The sequence below is a fragment of the Mugil cephalus genome, chromosome 7 (genome assembly GCF_022458985.1).
Source record: "Mugil cephalus isolate CIBA_MC_2020 chromosome 7, CIBA_Mcephalus_1.1, whole genome shotgun sequence".
NCBI classification, from domain to species: Eukaryota; Metazoa; Chordata; class Actinopteri; order Mugiliformes; family Mugilidae; genus Mugil; species Mugil cephalus.
The window spans coordinates 19145599-19165532 of record NC_061776.1 but is presented as its reverse complement, the minus strand read 5'-3'; the positions used below and the strand labels follow the sequence as shown (position 1 = coordinate 19165532).

Sequence of the window (19934 nt, the reverse complement as noted above, 5' to 3'; positions counted from 1 at the left end):
TGCAAAGACAAGGGACCGCAGGTGGTGATTTCTAATATCATTTGTGCACGTCCAGCAAAATTAAATCCTCTGTGTGTGTGCTCGCGGACCTTGATGGCGCTCCATGCTGAGTTGGAAAGAAAGTCAAGGGGGCAGACGTAGTTGTGGTCAATGTTAAAGCGAAGCAGGAAGTCCAGCTCCCGCACGTCTATCTCCTTACTCATCAGGAGCAACTGAAAGAGGGCGGACGCACAGTCAGGGACCAAACAGTTTCTCTCCAACGCTGACACAAACACAAACACACCTGGAAGGCTAGCTGTGCAGTAAAGGTGAGCTTGTCTCTCTCAAACAGTCCCCTGCTGATGTAGTTGAAGGTGGAGTATGTAACACAGTCTATGAGTGTGTTGACTCTGCTCTTTACATCCTCACTTGCCTCTGCCATCTCCACCGCCTTGTGGAAAACAACATTAAACGCCTGAAAAGAAGAAGTTTTTGAGATTTAAGAGGTAGTTGGTTATGGCCACAGCGTGAATGTGACATAAACTTGTACACTGCCAGTCAAATGTTTGGACACTTCTCACTCAATTCAATGAGAATTGAATGAGAAGGTGGGTCATCATTTTATCCAGTTTGTTATTTATGTTGTTCCTGTCTGGATACCTTGAGGCTGAACTGGTACATGGGGTTGATCTTGTTGAGGTCATTCATGATGAAGTAGAGCAGAGAAGCTCTGACGGCAACCGGCCGATAGTGTTCTCTAGCTTCATTTATCTTCACTTCATTAACTTTAGCTTCCAGAACCTGTGAGCAAAGGGAAAAGGAAGAAAAAAGGTGAAATAAGTTCACTTGTTAGAATACACTGATCAGTCACAACATTATGACCACCTTCCTAATATTGTGTAGATCTCCCTTGTGCCTCCAGAACAGTTGTGACTCATCAGAGAATGGACATGGGTCTTCTGAGGGTGTCCTGTGGTGTCTGGTAACAGGATTTTGTTAGTGGGGCTCTTTGGGTCCTATGGGTTGAGGGAAGGGACCTATGTGGATCACCCCACACATACTTGGTCAGTTTGGGATCTAGTGAATTTCGAGACCAGGTCAACACCTTGTGTTGTTTTTGTGTGTCTGTGTCAGGCTGCATTCTGCAGGGGATGGCTGCAGGAGTGTCATTGTTATGGGGTGGGGGTGTCTGGTCTCGTCTAGATGGGTGGTACATATCTAAGCAACATTCACATGAATGCCAGGTCCAAAGGTTTCCCAGCAGAACCCAGAATATTTACCATGTCAGTGGTTTTAATGTTGTGGCTGACTGGTGTATGTTATAACAACCACACACACTGTTACCTTCATCTCAATCTCAGCAGCAGTGTGCTTCGTGGTCTCCAGTTTCTCCACCAGCACATTGTCACCAAGGAAGTTACTCTCCGCGGCCGACAGCCTGGTTAGCAGCTCGTCCTCCAGAAGCTTCAGCTCAATCTTAAACATGTTCTGCTGTAAAGTCAGTTCACTCTGCAGAAGGATCATACACATGAGAAAGGGCTAAATCCAACCAGAATCTATTGCTCCGACATTACAACACTGATTTTCAGAGGTGAACAAGTTCAAGAGCATGAAGGGAATTAATCTAACCCACCTTTAGGTGCTCAAGGTCCGGTCTCTCCTGATTTACCACCTGTGCCAGGAGCTGGTCTTCCAACCCGTCCCTGGTCACTGTAAAATTGATGAGCGTGGTCTGGGCTTGAATCTCTGGCTTGTAGTGAGGATTGGCCAACTTAGTGTGGAGAATCAGCCTGAAGGTTGGGTGGAAGAAACACTCTTTGTCCCCAACCTTTATACAACTGTGACAGCAGGACATGGAGAGAAGAAGAACAATTTAGAACTCATGGTTGTTTTTCTTTTCTACATACGCTCACCTGTGTGTCTGCATGTTACCTGCCCTTCTTGATTGTGTGTCGCCCGAGCAGAGGGTCAATGACAGGGTCAATGGTCTCCTCAAGGTTTTCAATGAGGACAGTGTCCCCTGCAACTACAGCCTGTTCAATAACGTCTACATATCTGGAACAACAGTTAAAAAAACTGATGAAATGACGATGGCAAGTTTGTGTTATGTTAAAAAGCTGTGTAAAAAAGACCACTTACTGCAGTCTGTGCATGATTTGACATTTAAAATCCCACATATTTATACATCAACATTTCAGGTTTCTTTCAAAAGCTTTCCTTCAACACTCCACAGCGGTAACAATGGAAACACTCACCCTCTCTGCCCTAGACTGACAACCTTGAGGCTGTTACCATGGCGACTCTTGATCCACTTGATGCCCTGCAGCTGAGGGTCAATGAGGAGAGGCCAGCGCTCACCTGCAACAATTCATACAATGGCTAGACGTGAAGACTTTTTCTGCATCGCACAGTAAACAGAGAGCTGTACCGCCACCAACATGGTAAAACGCGTCATGTAACTCACAGTTAGTGAGGATGGTGGCATTCTGAGTGGACATTTTGTCTCCTGGCAAGCCTTCGTTATTCCACTGGGCCACCATTGCGTCATCAGTCAACATCGACACTGGGTCTAAGCCTCCTGTCATAGGGATGGGCATCTGGTGAAGAGAAGCAGAGCTGTGTGAACAAGACAGTGGATAACACAGAAATCTGAACCTAGCCTGCCCTACAGAAGACAAGCAACTTCAGGACTAAGTAGGACTAGAGGGTAACTGTGGGTGAATTTTTCAGTGTTTAATATTGTTACCTTCTGGCTGCACAGGAACGGCATCCAGAGGTTGTCCACTAGCTCTCTCCTATACTTCTTAGAGAAGGAACCAGCGTAAGAGATGAAGGCCACTGTTAGGAGGACATCCCCACAGAGGGTTTCCTCTTGTTCGTGGTACTGAGCCACTGAGTGAGCCCAGCGCACGTTCTCACTCTGAAACACACGTACACACACAGTCACTCTGTGTTTAGCTTCATTGGTAAACGCAGATTAAACAACAATATAAAACTGGCTGATCTACTTTCAGAAACTCCACACGTGACGATGACCACATGTTAAGCTCACCTCAAGCCCTTTCACCAGCCGATTAGCTAGTTCTATGGTCTTGTTGGTGTGGTTGACCTCCTCCTGAAAGCGAAGTTTTTCTGATGTAGCTGTCTCAAATGCTGTAGTCAGAGTTTCCAGACTACTATCCAGCTCCTGAGAAAGAAAAGAAGATGAAGAACCAAAAATAGTTTGACCTTTGGTTGTATGAAGTTATTTTTTTTCTTAGAAACGTCATCACATTCCTTTTATTAAAGCTGTGTATAGGGTATGGGACAATTTAGGTAATGTAATGTACCAATAAAAATGTAATATAATGATAAAAATGAATAGCTTATTAAAGAAGCAGTGTGTAGGATTTAGGGGGTTATAGAGTCATAATATCATTTTCATATGTGCTTTATTGCCTGAAAATATGAATTGTTGACTTTTAATTAGCTTCAGACGAGTCCATCATATCTACACCAGGTATAGAGCTAGTCCTCTTCCACCACACTTTCTCAGGTGTTTGCAGTCTGTAGCCTCATCACGAGACAACACTGAATCCTGCACACCTTCCATGAGGCCAAAAAATCAAAAAGCAAAACAAACTCACAGCAAGTTTTTTCCTGATAGCCTCCAGCTTCTCAGCAGCCTCAGCCAAATCAGCATTGGCCTGGGACAGACATAACCTCTTCATCTCCACCTCGCAGAACACCTGGCGTGGTGGAAACATACTGTAGTATACACTGTTCATATTTAAATACTACTATTAAAGAACTAGAGAAGAGATATACTCACAAATATCTATCCATGATTGTGGAAAGCAAGTGTGGGGAGGAAAGAACGTAAAGCAAAATCAAACAACAAGAAGGCAGCGCGGTGTACACTGGAAAACATCAAGCGCTGGGTTAACGTGGGTGACACTAAATGTATGCGACAGCTGAGGTGCATGAGTGTACCTCGTGGAAGCGTACGATGTTGATCACCCAGGCACAGAGCCCTGCAGCAGCGGAGGATTTCTGTCGCACAAAGTCGGGGTTGAACTCTGGGTCACTGAGGTACTCGTCTCTCACACACCTCACCGTGGCCTCGGGGATGTGCTCTTTGTCAAAATTCACCAGAGCCTGCAGGAAGTCATCCACCTGGACGTGCATGTATGTGCATGTGTGGATTAGATGAAACGGTGCCACCGCATAGCATCCATATAATAATATTGTAGCAATCCTAAATCATGAGCTTGAAGTTTTTCTTTCATTTTTATGTATTATAGCTATATATATTTGAAATATTAAAGGATACTCAAAGAAAACTGATGACAATAGCAGATAAGGTCTGATGTGTGGAAGGATGTTCTTTAAACTGTCAATATGTTATTTTAATGTAAATCCCGTTATTTCATGCGGAATATCTTTGTGGCGGGCTTTTTGGTTCCATCAAATCTCTGACAAATTACAAGACGTGACTGTAAAATATCACCTTGCTCATGACCACCTTGGAAGCCTTCCAGCTACGATCTTTAGGGATTCGTCCTTGGGGAGACAGCAGCACCAGAACAGCTGCTGAGACGTTGGTGACAATAGCTGGAGGGTTGGGAAACGTCCTCAGCTCTGTCAGGTTCAACTAGATCACACAGACAAATGCACACACACTTTCACCCTTTTACTGTGGGGATGAAGACGTTTGTTCCTCAGCTTGCGGTGGACACACGAAATACGGTGCATGACATAAAATAAAACAAATAAATGCAACGTGGCGAAAGGGACCAGGACTCTGTATTCATGTGTGTGCATGTGTTTTACCCTGTTTAGTGTGTTGAGGGCTGTGTTGGCTGCCTGCAGGGCGGGTTCAGCCTTGGCCAAGTCTTCCTCCGTCTCCTGCTGCTGTTTGCTAACTTTGGACTGAATTGCCGCCACCTTGAAAAAATAAATCACAAATTGCTGACACTTTTATCTTGGGAGTGGCATTAAATGAAGCTTAATGATAAATTAGGTTTGATAATACAGAGCTGTGTGTAATGAGAGAGGGTGTAGCCTAAGGAGATCAACAAACCACATCGAGGAGTGTCGAATCATTAAGGTGCTTTACTGCAATTTTTTATTTTTTGTAAAATGTCTTTTAGAGGGATGCAGCACTCTTGAAGCTGCTAAGGCATTGGGGCGTGATCATAAAATCATCGGATAAACGGATAACAGGGAGCTGCCAACGATTCGAACGTGAAGCTACCAGGGACCCATCCTCCTCCTTAAATATTCAGGTTTCAAAAACACAACTTGGTGTAATAATGTGCACACTGAAGAGGGTTTCCAACCACACGCTCTCACCCGTTGCTCCTCAGCATCAGCTACAGCTCTCTCTAGGTTGAGCTTGTCCGTTTGCTGTCCTATCTGAGCAATGAGAGCTTCGATGTCTGTGTTCCTCTGCCACAGCTCCACCTCCTGCACCGCTAGCTTGGCTTTAAGATCCTCCACCTGAGGTAAGAACATGTACTGAGTTAGGAGCAAGACAGATAACACATGCTGACATGCATAAATGCAGTACACATTATCTGACCTGTGAGGCAGTAGTCTGCAGCTTCTGCAGTCCGTTCTCTAGCCTTTCCATCTTCTGCGTGAGCTCTGTGCGTTTCTTCCTCAGCAGGTTGTCGTACAGCTTCATAAACTCGAGGAAACTCTTCGGAGTGGTGTAGTTGAAGTGCTTCTCATTCTGCTGGTACTTGACACTCACCTGTTACGGAGCGAACCGAGAAATCGTGTCAGAGGCAATATCAAGAGTGGCTCTCGCTCACCGTGCTCTGCAGTCGCTCTCACCTCGTTGACACTTGTGTGAGCGTAGGAGATGAACTCACTGATAGATGCCCTCACATTTGGCTGCACAACATAAACACACACATGAATTGAGAAAATCATCACAATATACTAACAGAGTCATTACATTTATGTTAATATACATAAGGTAAGATAATCCTTTAATGTGTCCCACAGCGGAATTTAATAATATGAATTTTCATCTGAGCCAGAGAAGCAGTTACATATAATGTGTTCGTTAAGTTATGGTGAATACCAGTAAAATCTGTTGTTACCTCCAGTCCAGGTATCTTGTCTATGAAGGTCGTGCTGACGGACTGCAGAGCGAGTTGAGGCCAAGGGTGGAACCAGTCGATGGCAGTACAATTTACCAGAGCTGGAAACTTCCGAGCACGTGTGCGCAACGTGAATCCGACTGGAGAGAAACACAAGACGACCTGGATGCAGGCAAAAATACAAAGACACATTTAAAAATCCCCGAGCTCTTAAATAAATCATGGTATTGTATCCACTTTGGTTAAATTGTTAAATAATAAATAGATTTAGACCTTGAGCTGTCTTCGTATTCGCTCGATGAAAAAGCTCCAGCAGTTGTCTCTGCTATCCATGAGTCCCAGTCCCCTCAGCTCCATACGGATGGATGTAACAATCATATCCACTTCTTCATCACTAAACAGGTCCGGAATATCCCCTGCACAACACAAACACAGACAAGACACAAGTGAGATCAGTTTGTATTTACTCCTGCATACTTGAAAACCTGACAGTTCACGCATTAAAGCAGAAATACTACACTTATAAGAGAGGAGGCCACTCATTTGAGGTCAGTGTAGCCAGACCTGAGGCCAGCATATCATTGATGAGCACCAGGAAGCGTTCATCTGGAATCTGGGCGTCTGTGTGAAGGAACACCGTCCCGATGTTCTTCACTCCCACCTTTATGTACAACGCTGCCAAATCACTCTGTTGCAGGGAAGGGGAGAAAGGAGAAAAAATATTAATATAGAATTGTTAAAACATTTAAATTAAATTAGCAACAAATCCATATCAGCTTTTTTTTTTATTTCTGCCGTGCATGTTTGCCTTGAGGTCATTGATGCCGTATCCTTTACGCAGCGTGATCTGGAAAACCTCCAGCATGCTGAGGAAGGCAGCCAGTCGGCACAGACTCTGCTTCCCACTGCCTCCGACCCCCACGAGCAGGGCGTTACCGTAGGGGGCCTCCAGGATGCGACTGATGCGACATCTGCATGCAGACACCAGAGTTAGCAACGTGTTTATTGTCTGTGGTTTGCGTTTGTGCTCATCTCTGCAAATTCTCCCGTCCAACGCGTGTGGTTCTTACACATGCTGGATAGCTTCTTCAAACAGCACCAGGTCCATGACAGCGTGGAGCTCATTATAATGCTCCAGGGCTTCAGCCAGTGTCTTCTGGAGCTTCTCCCAGTCTGACGCCTGACAACATGGGCAAATAAACAACTGAACTTGGCTCTTTTAAGTCAGGCCAGCAGTTTCCAAACCACTATGCGGTGACTTCCCACCGTGTAACGAGATTAAGCTCCCCCACGTGGAAACGTGGAAAGGTAATGAGTTTGCTAATGACTGAGCATTCATCGTCATTTATTTCCTGACGGATCAGACATGACAGACGAACCTGTGCCATGACGTCGCTGAATGTGTGAGCTACAGATAATCTACAAACTTAATTGACTGAAGTGAAAAACAATTAAACCTAACGATTTTTATTACCAGACTTAATAAAGAACAAATGGATGCCTGAAAGGAGCGACGTGGAGTGCAATCTGGAAAAGCTTTGACCAGGTTGTTTGTGTCCTGTCAAACCTGATGATAGCGAGCCTCTCCCATACCCAGGGCAAAGTGACAGTACGCCAAAGGCTGGTGGATGAAGATGGACTCATCTATTCCCTGGAGAGACAACAAAAAACAAAAACTGAACATGTCACAGTTAAAATTCCCTTCAATGATGCAAATTAAACTACAAAGAGTAAATGTATTAGAGTGTACTGAATAATAGAAAGTTCAGATTTCCTTTAAGCAACATTATATCTTAGATACACCTGCAAACATTTTATGAAACGTTTAAAGATTTTAAACATGCCGCTTGTTTCTTACCTCAAAATATCTCTTGCCCGTGTCCAGAAGGATTTTATTGAAGAGCTCCACATCCTTCTCCTCCATGAGTTTATCAGAATAAACCCTGGAGCTCTCGTGGAGCCACAGGTGAACCAGGTCCATGGGGTAACGAACACTTTCTGGCAGGGCGAACAGGATGCCCTACACCCAGTACGAGTATCATAGAGTAAATAACAATTAGCATTTTATCTGCTGCGTCGACTTTGCCACAAAAGTAATGCATAGTACATAATTTTTTCCCCTAATATGTCATATGATGATAGCACAAATATCACGTCACCTGGAATATGTTGGAGAGGTCTCGCAGGTTGAAGATATAGTGGAAGCGTATGGCTGTGGGGAGGAAGTTCTGGCTGATTTTCTGATGCAGACAGATTGCCGCCTGGATGAGCGGAGCGGGAAAATATTGACGCGGACAAACAGATGGGAGATGTCGTGAATGCGGCGCTTGATGAACAGACAGAACGTGGTTTGTATTCATGAGACACAGCGACGGCGGGCTGGATGCCGTGAGTGTACCTGCACGAGAGTTCCAACTGAGCGAGATACCCCGTAGCTGAAACCCCCCTGAAGGAAGTGAGCCGACAAGATACTGGAGAAGATGGTGGCTAAAGCGTCGGCGCTGGGGAAATGCACCGCAAACACAGAGAAGTGTCTCTGGAATGGAAATGGGAAAAATGAAGAATTATCCATTCATCATTCATTTATCTCCAAGGACAGTAAACCGTTCTCACGTCCATGTGTTTTGGACGGTTTTTCATTTCTATCTACCAGGTGGTTCTTGTTCCTCCTACTTATTTAGTGTATCGTACATCTTCATCATGGCAAAGGGACACTTCATCAAAGACTACGATGAAAAAATGTTTGTATTTTGTATGTTTGTACCTGTAGTCTGGGGTTGATAGAGAAGCTTCCAGCTGTAGGATTCATGCAGGTGATATACTGGCAGTTGTGTATTTCCTTCAGTACCAACCGTTGTCTGTCATACCTGAAAGGTTTCAGTTAATTCAGATTCAATGTGCGTGGATATGGTTGTATGTTTTAGAGTCAAAGTCTGTGCCTCCTGTTACCAGTGGTTGTAGTCGAGATGCTGGCGGATGAGCGTATGCGGCTGGACCGTCCCGTAAACATCCACCTCAGGCATGTTGAGGTCATCTATGAAGTAGATGAGTCTCTTAGCCGTCGGAGGAGCAAATTTACGACCCGCCTTCTTCTCCAGAGGTTTCTCCAGGACACCTGCGGTCCATAAAATGCACGAGACAGTTAAAGGAGAAAATGATATATTGTGAATCGCGCTCACGGAAAATTGCTGAAGGAAAATATGTGAATTACAGAGTCTTTCTCACATCTGCAGAAGAAAAAGAGAAACAAAAAAAACAAGGACGCATTGATTTTAAAGTTCAGGATAAAAGCTTGTATTGCAGAAGGCTGTGTGATTTTTAAATGAGCACATTAAATTAGGTGCTATGCTATGATGAATAGATGGAATATGTTGTGACAATGTGACACGACACACAAAAAGAAGTTAAATCGTATGACTTTTGCCTTTCATACAATTTGTTGCTGTAATTGTAGCACATGAGAAAAGGGTTTCATTAAGGTGAGGAGATCTAAAAAGATAAAAAAGGTTTTAGAAAGAAAATGAAAGGGCAGATACAAGAGCACAACAATGAATGGATGTTTGAGCTAACTTCTCCACACTTGAAGTCCCACACATAAAAAAGTGAAAAGACAGGTTTGTGTGACAGAGCTCATTTTCTTTGTAATCTCTTCACAAACGTTCGTGCTTATCGTGGCGGTCCTTACGCTGCAGCATGGCTGATGTGGTGTAATAGTTGAAGGGGACTTTTGCCACCACGAAGTTCTCTTTCAGCTTGGTGACTTTATCAGACACCAGGATGGTCTTGCCCACTCCCGCGTTGCCCACTAACATGATAGGCTTTCCTCTCTGGAGCAGCAGGTCCATGAAGTATGTGAGACAGATGGTTTCTGGGGTGTGGACCAGCACGGTCTGAAACATCACAAGACTGGACTGAGAGACTGGACTCAGCGTGTTGATATAACGTGTGGTAGCACATGCTTGCTGTAAACAATAACCATATTCATGAGTAAAATCTCACACCTGTAACGGTACGTCGGGCTCCAGCTCAAATGGCACCATCTTCTCACTCCAGTGAGTGAACTTCTTAGTCTCAGAGTCAATGAAATAGTCGAAGACGGTGCCCTGCGAGGGAAACTTCACGGCTCTCATCTCTTTAGACCACCAGCGGCTGAATTCGGCCCGGTGGTCATTCAGCTGAAATGAAATGTTGAGCAAACACATACCGTAAAAGAGGTCAAGTTAGCTGCAGCATTTGGTTTTAGTTAGCTCGCAAACAATACGCACATGATCCTGAAAGAGAGCCCCTCCAAAAGCCCAGACACAGGCGAAGACAAAGTAGATTTCATAAAGTTCTCTGGGAGAGTCAGCTGGAGTGTTGTCCTCGGTCATGAGGCAGTCCAACAAGCAGCACAGTGTCTAAATACAGAAATATAAACATAACTGAACAACAGATAGTATCCAGTTTGACACTATTATGGAACTCATTCATGTGTGTTTAACTTTATTGCAGCCACATACCTGCACCATGCTGTTCTCTGGAATTGGAGTGATGGTTTTCAGGTTGCAGCGGACTTGTTCCAGGCAGTAGGGAACATACTTGTCAAACAAAATGGTGAGATTGGCTCGCTCAGACTGGGCCCGTCGGGTGTCTATCCAACTTGTTACATAACTGAGAACACAGTAGAGAAAGCACGGCCAATAAGAAAATGTAATTTCAGAAAAGTGAAGGAACAGAAGTGTGCGATTTTGCATTCGTGTTTATGCATGTGTTTGTCTCACGAGCTCCAGCCAAGGTCCTGTGGATTAACATAGAGTATTCCTGCCCTGGACACTGTAGCTGGAGTAGCAGCCTTCAGGTGAGAAATTTCAAACAGTAGTCGCATGGAGGAGGACAAGCTGATTCTTTCATTGCTGGCGAGAGTCAGAACCTGGACCGGAGGAGGAGGAGGAAAATGGGACAGGTGACGCACTCATGCAGTTGTTGGCACTGACTAATTTTTGGAGTAAAACATGTAAAACATATGGCATATTTAAAGCATCCCCAAAAACACAAACTCAGAAAAGTAGAACAGAACAATATCAGAAAAAAAAGATGCCCTCTAACCTTATTGTCATCCATGACCGTGTTGAGTGATTCGATCCACATGGGGTCAATATCCCCATCCAGAACAATCCATTTGGGTCCATCATGGCTCACTGAGGTCAGCTCTCTCATGGTAGAGGAGAACAGACCTACAGTGAAGTAAAATATACAATGATTTTACACCGGGTAAGAGTATACAACTAATTAACGTTTTAGTAAAGCAAACGCATGTTATGAAAGCCCCAGTAAAATGAATCCATCTCACTGTGAATCATAAAAAGTGCTTTAACTTCCAAAGTAGTTCTGAGAGGAGGCTTGGGAATAAATCATCACCTTGGCACTAAAATAACCCTCTACAATTGGATCTGTTGATCATAGTTAGTTGTTCATTAAACCCCTTGTATATTCCTCAAGGCCCTCACCATCCTTCCACTCTCTGGTTGCAGGGTGCAGGTATCCAAACAGCTCATCTGTGGTAACAGCTTTAGGGTTGATATCGTTCCACACTGGCTTCTTCTTCATGTTGGCGTACGTCCTGTGGAGGGTCTTCAGTATCTGGTAAATAAACATCATCATCAAACATCATCTAACTCCAGCATATTTTTTTGTGTAAGTAAAGAGGAGTGTTAGGCACACATTAATTGTCCCTCAACATAAAATCTTATTTTTTATGTGGTGTCCCTGATGTTGTAGTTATGCAGGTGTCCACCTGGCTTTTTCCTGTGCCAGGTCCACCCACTATGAACACAGAATGCCTGACAGCCAGCAGCTCCTCCAGCTGGGTCACCTGTTAACACATAAACATGGATGTCACTCAGGATTCCTGCAAAATATTCTCTCTATATCAATACTGTCAATGACAAATGTATATTTCTCTATCACAAAACACACACATAAAGGTAGCCTTATGTTATTTATGTGTGACAGTTTAGTACCTACCATCCCTTCTTCATTAGACAAAAGAATTTGGCCAGCGACATAGAGGAATTTTATGGTGTCAAATGTAAGGAGCACCTTAAGTATGAAGTTTTCCTCCGGCTGCAGACGCAGCTCACTGACTGACTGGCGAACAGCGTTTTCTAGTTTAGGATCTCTCTTCCTGGGCACGTCCAGCTGTGGAAACAGGTCGCTGATCAGCCCGAGGAATATGGGGACATCACTGGTCACTATTTTCGGAAGGTTGAAGTCCCTCAGGGCCCGCATCAGCACCTGTGGGGAAAATGTTGTTTGGTTCCATCATAAAAACACACAAATTGACTCGTGAGACAGGTGAGATCCTTCAATTCAATTCACAATTACTTAATTAATCCCAAGGGAAAATTACTGTGAACATGAGAACAATAGTTTTTAATGAGCCATATAAAATCGTGATTAAAAACAAAAGTAAAAAACACAAGGGACCAAGCAAACACAAAGAAAACACTTCAATGTGGACTTCTCCCATTAATAAAAACAAAGAGATGCACACCTGCTCCTCAGGTCTGCTCCGGTCCTCTCTCTTCAAAGATCCAGCCACAACCAGGACAGATTTGATAGCTCGTAAACCCCAGTCGTAATGATCCTAATAGATAAATGAACTCATACAGTCACAACAAGATCAATAATGCAGTGTACGCAATACATAATATGTTCTGTATATTAGTTTATGACACTTAATACCTTGAAGACTTAAAAACATAAATGTGGAGTTATTGCAGTATGCGTACAAAGAGCTCCACAATTCATGCACAAAAGCGCCTGTTATTGTTGTTCATATAATGTATGTATATGGACTGTACTACACACAAAAGACCTTGAATATAAATAGGAAGCGTATGATTTATTTTCCCAGCCAGTCACAAACCTGGCATCTGATGAATGGGACTGCAACATTTCAAAGTCATAAAAGATATTATAGCAATAATTCTGCCGGTCCTAGCGTCACAATAAAAGCTACAAATCAGCGTCGGCCCCTATAAAGATGCTCTTTGCATCATGATTGGTTTCCTGTTCCTTCCGTGTCTTTACTTTAATGTTTACATGAGCTTTCAACAGTATTCACTGATCCAAAAACAGAGCACGAAATAGTTATGGTACATTCAATATCTTGACAAATTGGTTTTATGTACATACTTGTTTGGACAGCAGCTCTTTACACAGGGTGTAGAGGCTGATGAATTTGCGCGCCAGCAGACGTGCATCTATGAATCCTTCAGCCACCAACATGATCTCACAGATCAGCTCAAAGTCTGGGATCACCATCGCACAGGGCCTGAACATTAAAGCAAATGAGTTCATTATTAGTGATTGCTCACATACACTTCAAGTCTCCCCTTCCTCTCGTGATATCAGACCTGAATAGGGCCTTAAGGTTCTCTGGGAGCTCAGCCCTGCCAGCATAACCGGGGTTCAGAGTGATGAAGATTCCCACTGTTGGCTTCAGCTCAATCTCCTCTCCCAGGAAATGAAACCTACAGTTGCAAACAGATAATGAGTGATTTGAGAGAACTTTGACCGGATGAGCGGATGAATGAATGGGGGCCATAATGACGTTTACCTCTGTTTTTTGTTACGTACAGCGTCCTGTATAGTCTTGACTTGCACGGCTACCACAGACAGAACATCCACTGAGATCCTGTTGAATTCATCAAAGCAGCCCCACACTCCTGTCTGAGCCAGACCCTTATAGATGTTACCTATAGACTGGGGGAATGTGATGGAGATGGAATCTGAAGGCTGGCATAAATTCAGTTAGGATATAAAAGGAGAACATGCGGCGTTTGTGAAAATGGGAGCGGTCCATGCTACCTTGTAATCCATTTGTTCTGAGCAGTTGAACACATACACCATGATGCCCAGGGATCGCCCAAGGTCTTTAGTGGTCTCAGTTTTACCAGTGCCAGCTGGGCCTGATGGGGCACCGCTCATTGTCAGGTGGAGTGACTGGGTCAAGGTTATGTAACACCTAAAAATCAGCAACAAAAGTCTGGTTAGTATGTGTGTTTTGCCTTTCTTTCACCACAAGGGATTGTGAAAGAACACTTATATATAACAAATCTTTACATTTCAGTGGGTGCTACTTCTCTTCAAGCTCAACACAGCTTAACTGGAACACTTAAAAAGTCTTAATGTAGCCTCGTTGGTGGTTGTTAGGCAAAGGTTGTCTTCACACACTGCCAAGAAGAAGCTCCCTTTTAAAATACACATGTTGAATGGTGTGTATGCTTATGTATGAAGCGTACCGGTCGGTGAGCGGGGTGATGACCAGTCTGTTAGTGTTCCCCAGGTATTCATAGCTGAACTGAAACTGTGCGTCACAGATGTTAACGTAGCAGTGTCTCGTTTCTTCATCCCAGCGATGGCGTAACTGGGACAGCCAGGCAAATGCTTGCCCTGTTGTCACCTAGTAGACACACCCAGCGACACCAAGAGAAAGCTTGTAAGAGGCTCGATCAAAAAATTAGGTCTAATATCAGCACTACCTTTTGAGTGATGAGACTGGCGACGACATCTCGAGCATGGACGTCAATGGTGCAGACGGTCATGATTTTCTGTCTGTCTCCAGGAGTTAAATCTCCCAGAAGCATGTGGATTAGCGAGTTTAGCTGCGTGATCTAGAAAAAACAGAATCCAGCAAATCGCTGAGCAAAACAACCACCGTGTTCACCCTCCATGTTAACAATATCTCACACTTACACTACCTGTTTTCTGTTGTAGTCTTTGAGAGCTGTTTCAAACCCTTCCTCCACCCTCTCAAAAGTGATGCCCACGTCTGTGGCCCACCACACCTGACTACCAGTCAACCCAACCTGTAAAAAGGATGGGGGCAAACAACGAATAATGTTAGAGCTTAGAAAATAAAATCAAAAAGGTAATTCTACAGGCTTCGCCTTATCACACCTGTGCAGGGTAGTCAAAGAGCCACTGGTCTCGTGGTTTGTCCTCGTAGGCAGCTACAGCCTCTTGAATCTCCTTCCGAACTGTGCAGCGCATGGTGCTTTCTAAGGCACTTAACCAGCACTCCGCCTGAAGAAAAAAATAAAGAAAATAGAATTTCAAACTATATAATGTTTGGAAAAAGTATGGATAGTATAACACTTTGCAACTATGCATATTATATTAAATATAGTAATGTATAGGTTAGAGAGGTGACAGCTATGAGGGTACTGGTTCCATCCCTCTAGTAACATGTCTGAGCCTTGAGGAAGCATCTACAACATAGGTCTTCAACAGGGGGTCCATGACCCCTAGGGGATTAATGTGGGTACTGCAGGGGGGTCACAAAATCTTTGGTTGATTAGACGTTTTTATATATATATAATTTTTTAAATGTTGCTCCATAATTTTCCGCCTACAAATTTATATTTCTTTCAATACATTAACATGAATCCAACATATTTTAGTAAAGGCATAAATGGAGGCAGCATAAATTATCTTTCAGTCAGCACTTCACTCATTCAGCAATACAGGAGGTGTCTCACTAGCCACATTAGCCGAGACCTGTCAATCTAAGCCTCCTGTACACAGTAGGCCCCCGCCCTTATCGCTGCTCAGCCAATCACGAGGCTGCATATTACATGCTGACACTGTCAGGTTCCCCGCAATTAGACCCCAGGTGAAATCCTGAAGCACTCTGCAATATTAGCAGAAGAGAAGCTAACAGTGCAGCTCGCTCCCATGAGGCCTAAGTGGATCGCTTTGTTTTATTTTATTAATATGTCAGTTATATATATATATATGCACATACACACAAGTTAGGTATGTTTATGTCAGGTATGCTTACGGCAGGTGCCCAGCCACTCTACTATTGCAGATGTTTGAAGTAAAAAACATGAATATTTGAACCTGTGTATTATTTGAATAGCTTAATGAATGCAAAATGATAGGAAATTTAATTTTATATGGAAGGTAGGAGATCCCTACTTAATCTCTTGATCAGTTTGGAGATCCTTGGTCTGAAAAATGCTGAAGACCCCTGATCTACAACCTCCACATGCTGCGCAATGCTCCAAATGTGCTCACTTGGATGGCTCAAAAGCAGTGTACATGAGTACATGGCAAATAAAGGCGACTGGATTTTTTTGTGTTTGATAACCAATAGAGAGAACAACATCTATTACAGCTATGTCACGCAGTTACATAATGAATACAGAAATAAATGAATGCAACTCTGCAGCACGACTACATTTGCACAAACAGAAACCCAATTTATTTTTCAATACCTGTCCTTCACAGGCACATGGCTCAGAGAATGAAACATATTCTCCCTCGCGACTGTACATCCCTATAGCAACTGCCGGCCCATCCTCCTCCCTTCCTCCGCCTCCATCTGATTCCTTGAAGCGAAGATCTGCTATGTTGTCAAACAGCTTCAGTAAGTGTCTGGTCACCTGGAAAAACACACATACAAGCTGTATGCACACGGACCATCACTCTATGTCTCTCTTTAAAGGTCATGTTGTTTAGAGGCCACGATTGCTTGAACAGAGTTTCATGAAATTGGAAAAACAAGAGTCGTGTCCTATTTCCACTTTCATTCTGATCGATTTTAAATTGTGAGTTGTTACCTGTTTTGGTTGTGTTCCCTTTGAGACGATCTCCAGCAGATCTGAAGCAGAGACAAAATAAAATCTGGGGAATGTGAGCCTCTTGGTCTCGAGGTACTCCGCCAGGGCCTTCTCACATACAGACAGGCGCTGCTGTAACGTTTCCAGGTTCTCCAGGAACCCAGTCTGGTTGGTTACCTCTACTACATTACTGTTCTGAACCACTTCAGTCATCAAATTCTGAGTTACAGGAAGGTGAATGAATAAGGGGGGGGAAAGAGAAGACACAATATGTTAATACAGATGGAGGGGCCTGTACTCTAGTGTACGTTCGTAGGGATATGTGTTACCTGGAAGTCGGTGTGTATTCCCTGAAAGCGTTCGGCGTCATTGGCCAGCTGGCAGCGGATGTCATGGCTGTTGGTAAAGATACTGTTAAGGTGGGCCCAGGTCTTCTGGACGGACATCCAAGAGGAGATGACCAGGTCAGCCACCATCAGCTTCCTCTGCCATCCGCTTACTTCCGCCTGGAAATACTCCACGTACTTACTCATCAGGATGTTCTGCAGCTGCACCTGAAGAGAAACGAAACATGGTGGTGGTTTGTGGGAAGAAGCTTTGATGGATCGTCATACAAATAACTTGAGAATATATAAGTTAACATTTTGGGGCTGTCAACGGGGAGTCAGAGTTATCCTACCAAACCGAAGTCCTTTGTAATAAAACTACATTCTGAACTATTAGGATGTCCTTCTATCAAGAACCTGGTACACAGGGTCACCTGGTTGTCCTCCAGTGTCTCTATCAGATTTTCATCAGCTTTGAGCAGAGGTGTCCCTGTGCTGGTATGAGTCTCATATGACAGAGACATAACACTCCATGTCTGGGTTATCTCTGCCAAAACCTACAAAGGAAACGCAGGATATATTACACATGTGAAATCTGCCATTTGAAGACAAGGGCAAAATGGAAAAAAAGTGCAGCAGGATGAAATTTAAAGCATGTTATTATATGCCCCATTCCTATTCGGAGTTCACATTTCTTGTTCTTTTAAGTCTGCTTCATGACTACTCAAGTAGTAGTGTTTACCTCTAGGTCTAGGTGGACATTTCTGGTATAAAGAAGTTAATTTCAAACGTCAATCCACTGATCTCTCTTTTTGAGTTTGGATTGTACTGTACTACGACAGACTCAACAAGAAAATGTTCTGGTTAGTCGGTGCTTAAATAGTGAAATCCAAATTGTATTAACACATCTATGAACACACACGCCATTGTATAATAATAGCTGCTCTGGTTTCCCACCTTCTCAATGGCCATTTCTTTCACAGCCTTGTCCACTATGTTCTTAACTTCATCCTCCACACGATGAAGCTGCAGTTCCAAGAGGTCCCCCAGGGTGGTGCCCTCCCCCATCACAAACCTGACCTGAGGACCAAAGAGTAAGACGAGTCAGCCACGGGTAGGATTAGATTTCATATTAAGATAATTGGGTTCACTGAACCTGAAGAAAAGTCAGCAGACAAAGCGAATGAATGTACAGAACATGAATACTCGCTGGAAAATAAAGCACTGAATACAGCGCAGAACATAATCATTAGTGAAACATTATTAAATTAGATGATCTGACAAAGTAAAACAGCAGCAGAGATATTCCAATACCCCAGTGGTGTTCATCAGCTGCTGCCAGTGTCTCTCCCTGACAGCAGAGTTTTGCAGCTCATTGATGGCTCTCAGAGAGGTCAACAGGTTTTTCACAGTCGACTCCAGCCCCATATAGACATCCCACACCCGCACCTCCTTATCCAGCATCTTCATCTCCTTTCGAAGCAGAGCAGAAATACTCAGTATTTTCATTTAACTACGGAATAGACTAAAAGTCATAGTACAGGAACTATTTGTACTTTAGCAAAGCGCCGGAGCTCCATGTCCATCTGCTCAACGTTGATCTCTTTCCATGGAGTCTTGGTCCAGTCCAGTATACTGGTCTAGGATCGACAGGAGGTTGGGAACATTATTTGAATCTCACTTCCTGTGTAACAGGAAATTAGAAACTCTTTCACGTCTACAGATGCAGTACGTAGATGGATCAGTACATAACTTGGGAATACTTGTATAGACGGTTATTTTATCACAATGCAGCTCAATTTTCTGAGCCATTTAAGTGCACCTTCACAAAGATGACCATGTCCCAGACGGCTTTGACGAGTATGATGTCGGAGCGGCACTGGCGCAGCTGCTTGTACTCCGGGAAGCTGACCTCAAACAGATCGGCTGTGTCCTGCAGTTTCTTCATCTCCGTCTCCATCACTGCTACCGCTCTGTTAGACTGGAGACAGACATTTTCATACAGAAACTGTCCTATTTTACAGATTTCATTTCATCACAAGCTGCTACTTTTTATTTAGAACTGCCACGTGTTCTTTATTAATAGGAACCTCTCACCTTATCCATTAATTTATACGGCTCCTCCAAATTGATCTTAAAGATTGATTCAGTACGAAATTGTTCTCTGAACTCATATTGCTTGACCTAAAAAGAGAAAATACAGCAAATTCAAATTAGTGCATGTCTGCCTTGCTCTTTCCATGTATCACTGTAGACGTACTGGGGGGTGTGGCATCATCTATAATGCAGGAAAGAAAGTAGGAAGGTTTATATGTCAGATATTGAGCTCTTTGTAAGGGGCTGTCAGACTGACATCCGAGCCCGCTCACACACGGCCTCACCTCAAACCGAACACATTTCCTCCGTATAACTGCGACTTCATTTGACTGTAATGGCGCCACTTCATGTTTGACCGTGAAGGCGATTTTTTTGAGGCTTTTCCACCTTTCAGGCAGCTCCTGCATTGTGCGGCAAGGGAGCAAAGATTGTTAGGCACTGTATAAAAACCGTAGCTGCCACTGAAACGTTGAGTGTTTCTGCGCTGGTACACACTTCCAGCTGTGTGTAGACGCTCTCTGGAAGTTGCTGTCCATAGGTCTTGAGGAGCTCCGCAGTAGACTTGAGTGGTTTGAAGTGCTGTTCGTTGCTGATCTGTCTATCTCTTATGGCCATGAGGTGTCCCATGATGTCCACGAGGCCTGTGTAGTCTCCATCTGACACCTTAGCGGAGAGGCCGCGGGCCGTGTCCTGGACAAAGGAGGATAGTTCCCTCACGCTGCAGAATAGAAAAGAAAGAAAGTAATGAAGCTCCTCTTTGTACACTTAGAGGTATGGTCAAAACTAAAGCAGCCTTAACAGTTTTTTCTTTATTTTGAAGTATTTTGATA

The 19934-nt window shown here is 43.8% G+C and overlaps 1 protein-coding gene across 1 annotated transcript in view; it reads right to left on the bottom strand.

The window, feature by feature from the left end:
• dnah9l (dynein, axonemal, heavy polypeptide 9 like) overlaps window positions 1–19934 on the bottom strand; it is a 31883-nt gene that overhangs the window by 4827 nt on the left and 7122 nt on the right. The window contains exons 18-75 of the mRNA XM_047590180.1: window positions 19600–19822; window positions 19389–19505; window positions 19105–19191; window positions 18830–18988; window positions 18564–18647; window positions 18322–18480; window positions 17965–18087; window positions 17442–17564; window positions 17011–17235; window positions 16682–16900; window positions 16337–16504; window positions 15015–15140; window positions 14816–14923; window positions 14597–14728; window positions 14357–14517; window positions 13923–14079; window positions 13672–13817; window positions 13469–13585; window positions 13248–13386; window positions 12604–12696; window positions 12150–12344; window positions 11845–11922; window positions 11558–11690; window positions 11157–11284; window positions 10832–10980; window positions 10571–10721; window positions 10337–10468; window positions 10073–10246; window positions 9757–9961; window positions 9021–9186; window positions 8836–8938; window positions 8470–8607; window positions 8231–8332; window positions 7930–8091; window positions 7639–7722; window positions 7142–7251; window positions 6880–7042; window positions 6636–6759; window positions 6345–6487; window positions 6072–6233; window positions 5800–5859; window positions 5543–5716; window positions 5314–5460; window positions 4792–4905; window positions 4469–4612; window positions 3952–4134; window positions 3791–3796; window positions 3606–3707; window positions 3032–3166; window positions 2726–2899; window positions 2444–2576; window positions 2235–2337; window positions 1912–2034; window positions 1613–1817; window positions 1324–1488; window positions 640–780; window positions 284–454; window positions 90–212 (exon numbers count right to left, since the gene is read on the bottom strand). Coding sequence (XP_047446136.1) covers window positions 90–212; window positions 284–454; window positions 640–780; window positions 1324–1488; window positions 1613–1817; window positions 1912–2034; window positions 2235–2337; window positions 2444–2576; window positions 2726–2899; window positions 3032–3166; window positions 3606–3707; window positions 3791–3796; window positions 3952–4134; window positions 4469–4612; window positions 4792–4905; window positions 5314–5460; window positions 5543–5716; window positions 5800–5859; window positions 6072–6233; window positions 6345–6487; window positions 6636–6759; window positions 6880–7042; window positions 7142–7251; window positions 7639–7722; window positions 7930–8091; window positions 8231–8332; window positions 8470–8607; window positions 8836–8938; window positions 9021–9186; window positions 9757–9961; window positions 10073–10246; window positions 10337–10468; window positions 10571–10721; window positions 10832–10980; window positions 11157–11284; window positions 11558–11690; window positions 11845–11922; window positions 12150–12344; window positions 12604–12696; window positions 13248–13386; window positions 13469–13585; window positions 13672–13817; window positions 13923–14079; window positions 14357–14517; window positions 14597–14728; window positions 14816–14923; window positions 15015–15140; window positions 16337–16504; window positions 16682–16900; window positions 17011–17235; window positions 17442–17564; window positions 17965–18087; window positions 18322–18480; window positions 18564–18647; window positions 18830–18988; window positions 19105–19191; window positions 19389–19505; window positions 19600–19822 — 8071 coding nt within the window. The remainder of the gene's footprint in view (window positions 1–89; window positions 213–283; window positions 455–639; window positions 781–1323; window positions 1489–1612; window positions 1818–1911; window positions 2035–2234; window positions 2338–2443; window positions 2577–2725; window positions 2900–3031; window positions 3167–3605; window positions 3708–3790; window positions 3797–3951; window positions 4135–4468; window positions 4613–4791; window positions 4906–5313; window positions 5461–5542; window positions 5717–5799; window positions 5860–6071; window positions 6234–6344; window positions 6488–6635; window positions 6760–6879; window positions 7043–7141; window positions 7252–7638; window positions 7723–7929; window positions 8092–8230; window positions 8333–8469; window positions 8608–8835; window positions 8939–9020; window positions 9187–9756; window positions 9962–10072; window positions 10247–10336; window positions 10469–10570; window positions 10722–10831; window positions 10981–11156; window positions 11285–11557; window positions 11691–11844; window positions 11923–12149; window positions 12345–12603; window positions 12697–13247; window positions 13387–13468; window positions 13586–13671; window positions 13818–13922; window positions 14080–14356; window positions 14518–14596; window positions 14729–14815; window positions 14924–15014; window positions 15141–16336; window positions 16505–16681; window positions 16901–17010; window positions 17236–17441; window positions 17565–17964; window positions 18088–18321; window positions 18481–18563; window positions 18648–18829; window positions 18989–19104; window positions 19192–19388; window positions 19506–19599; window positions 19823–19934) is intronic.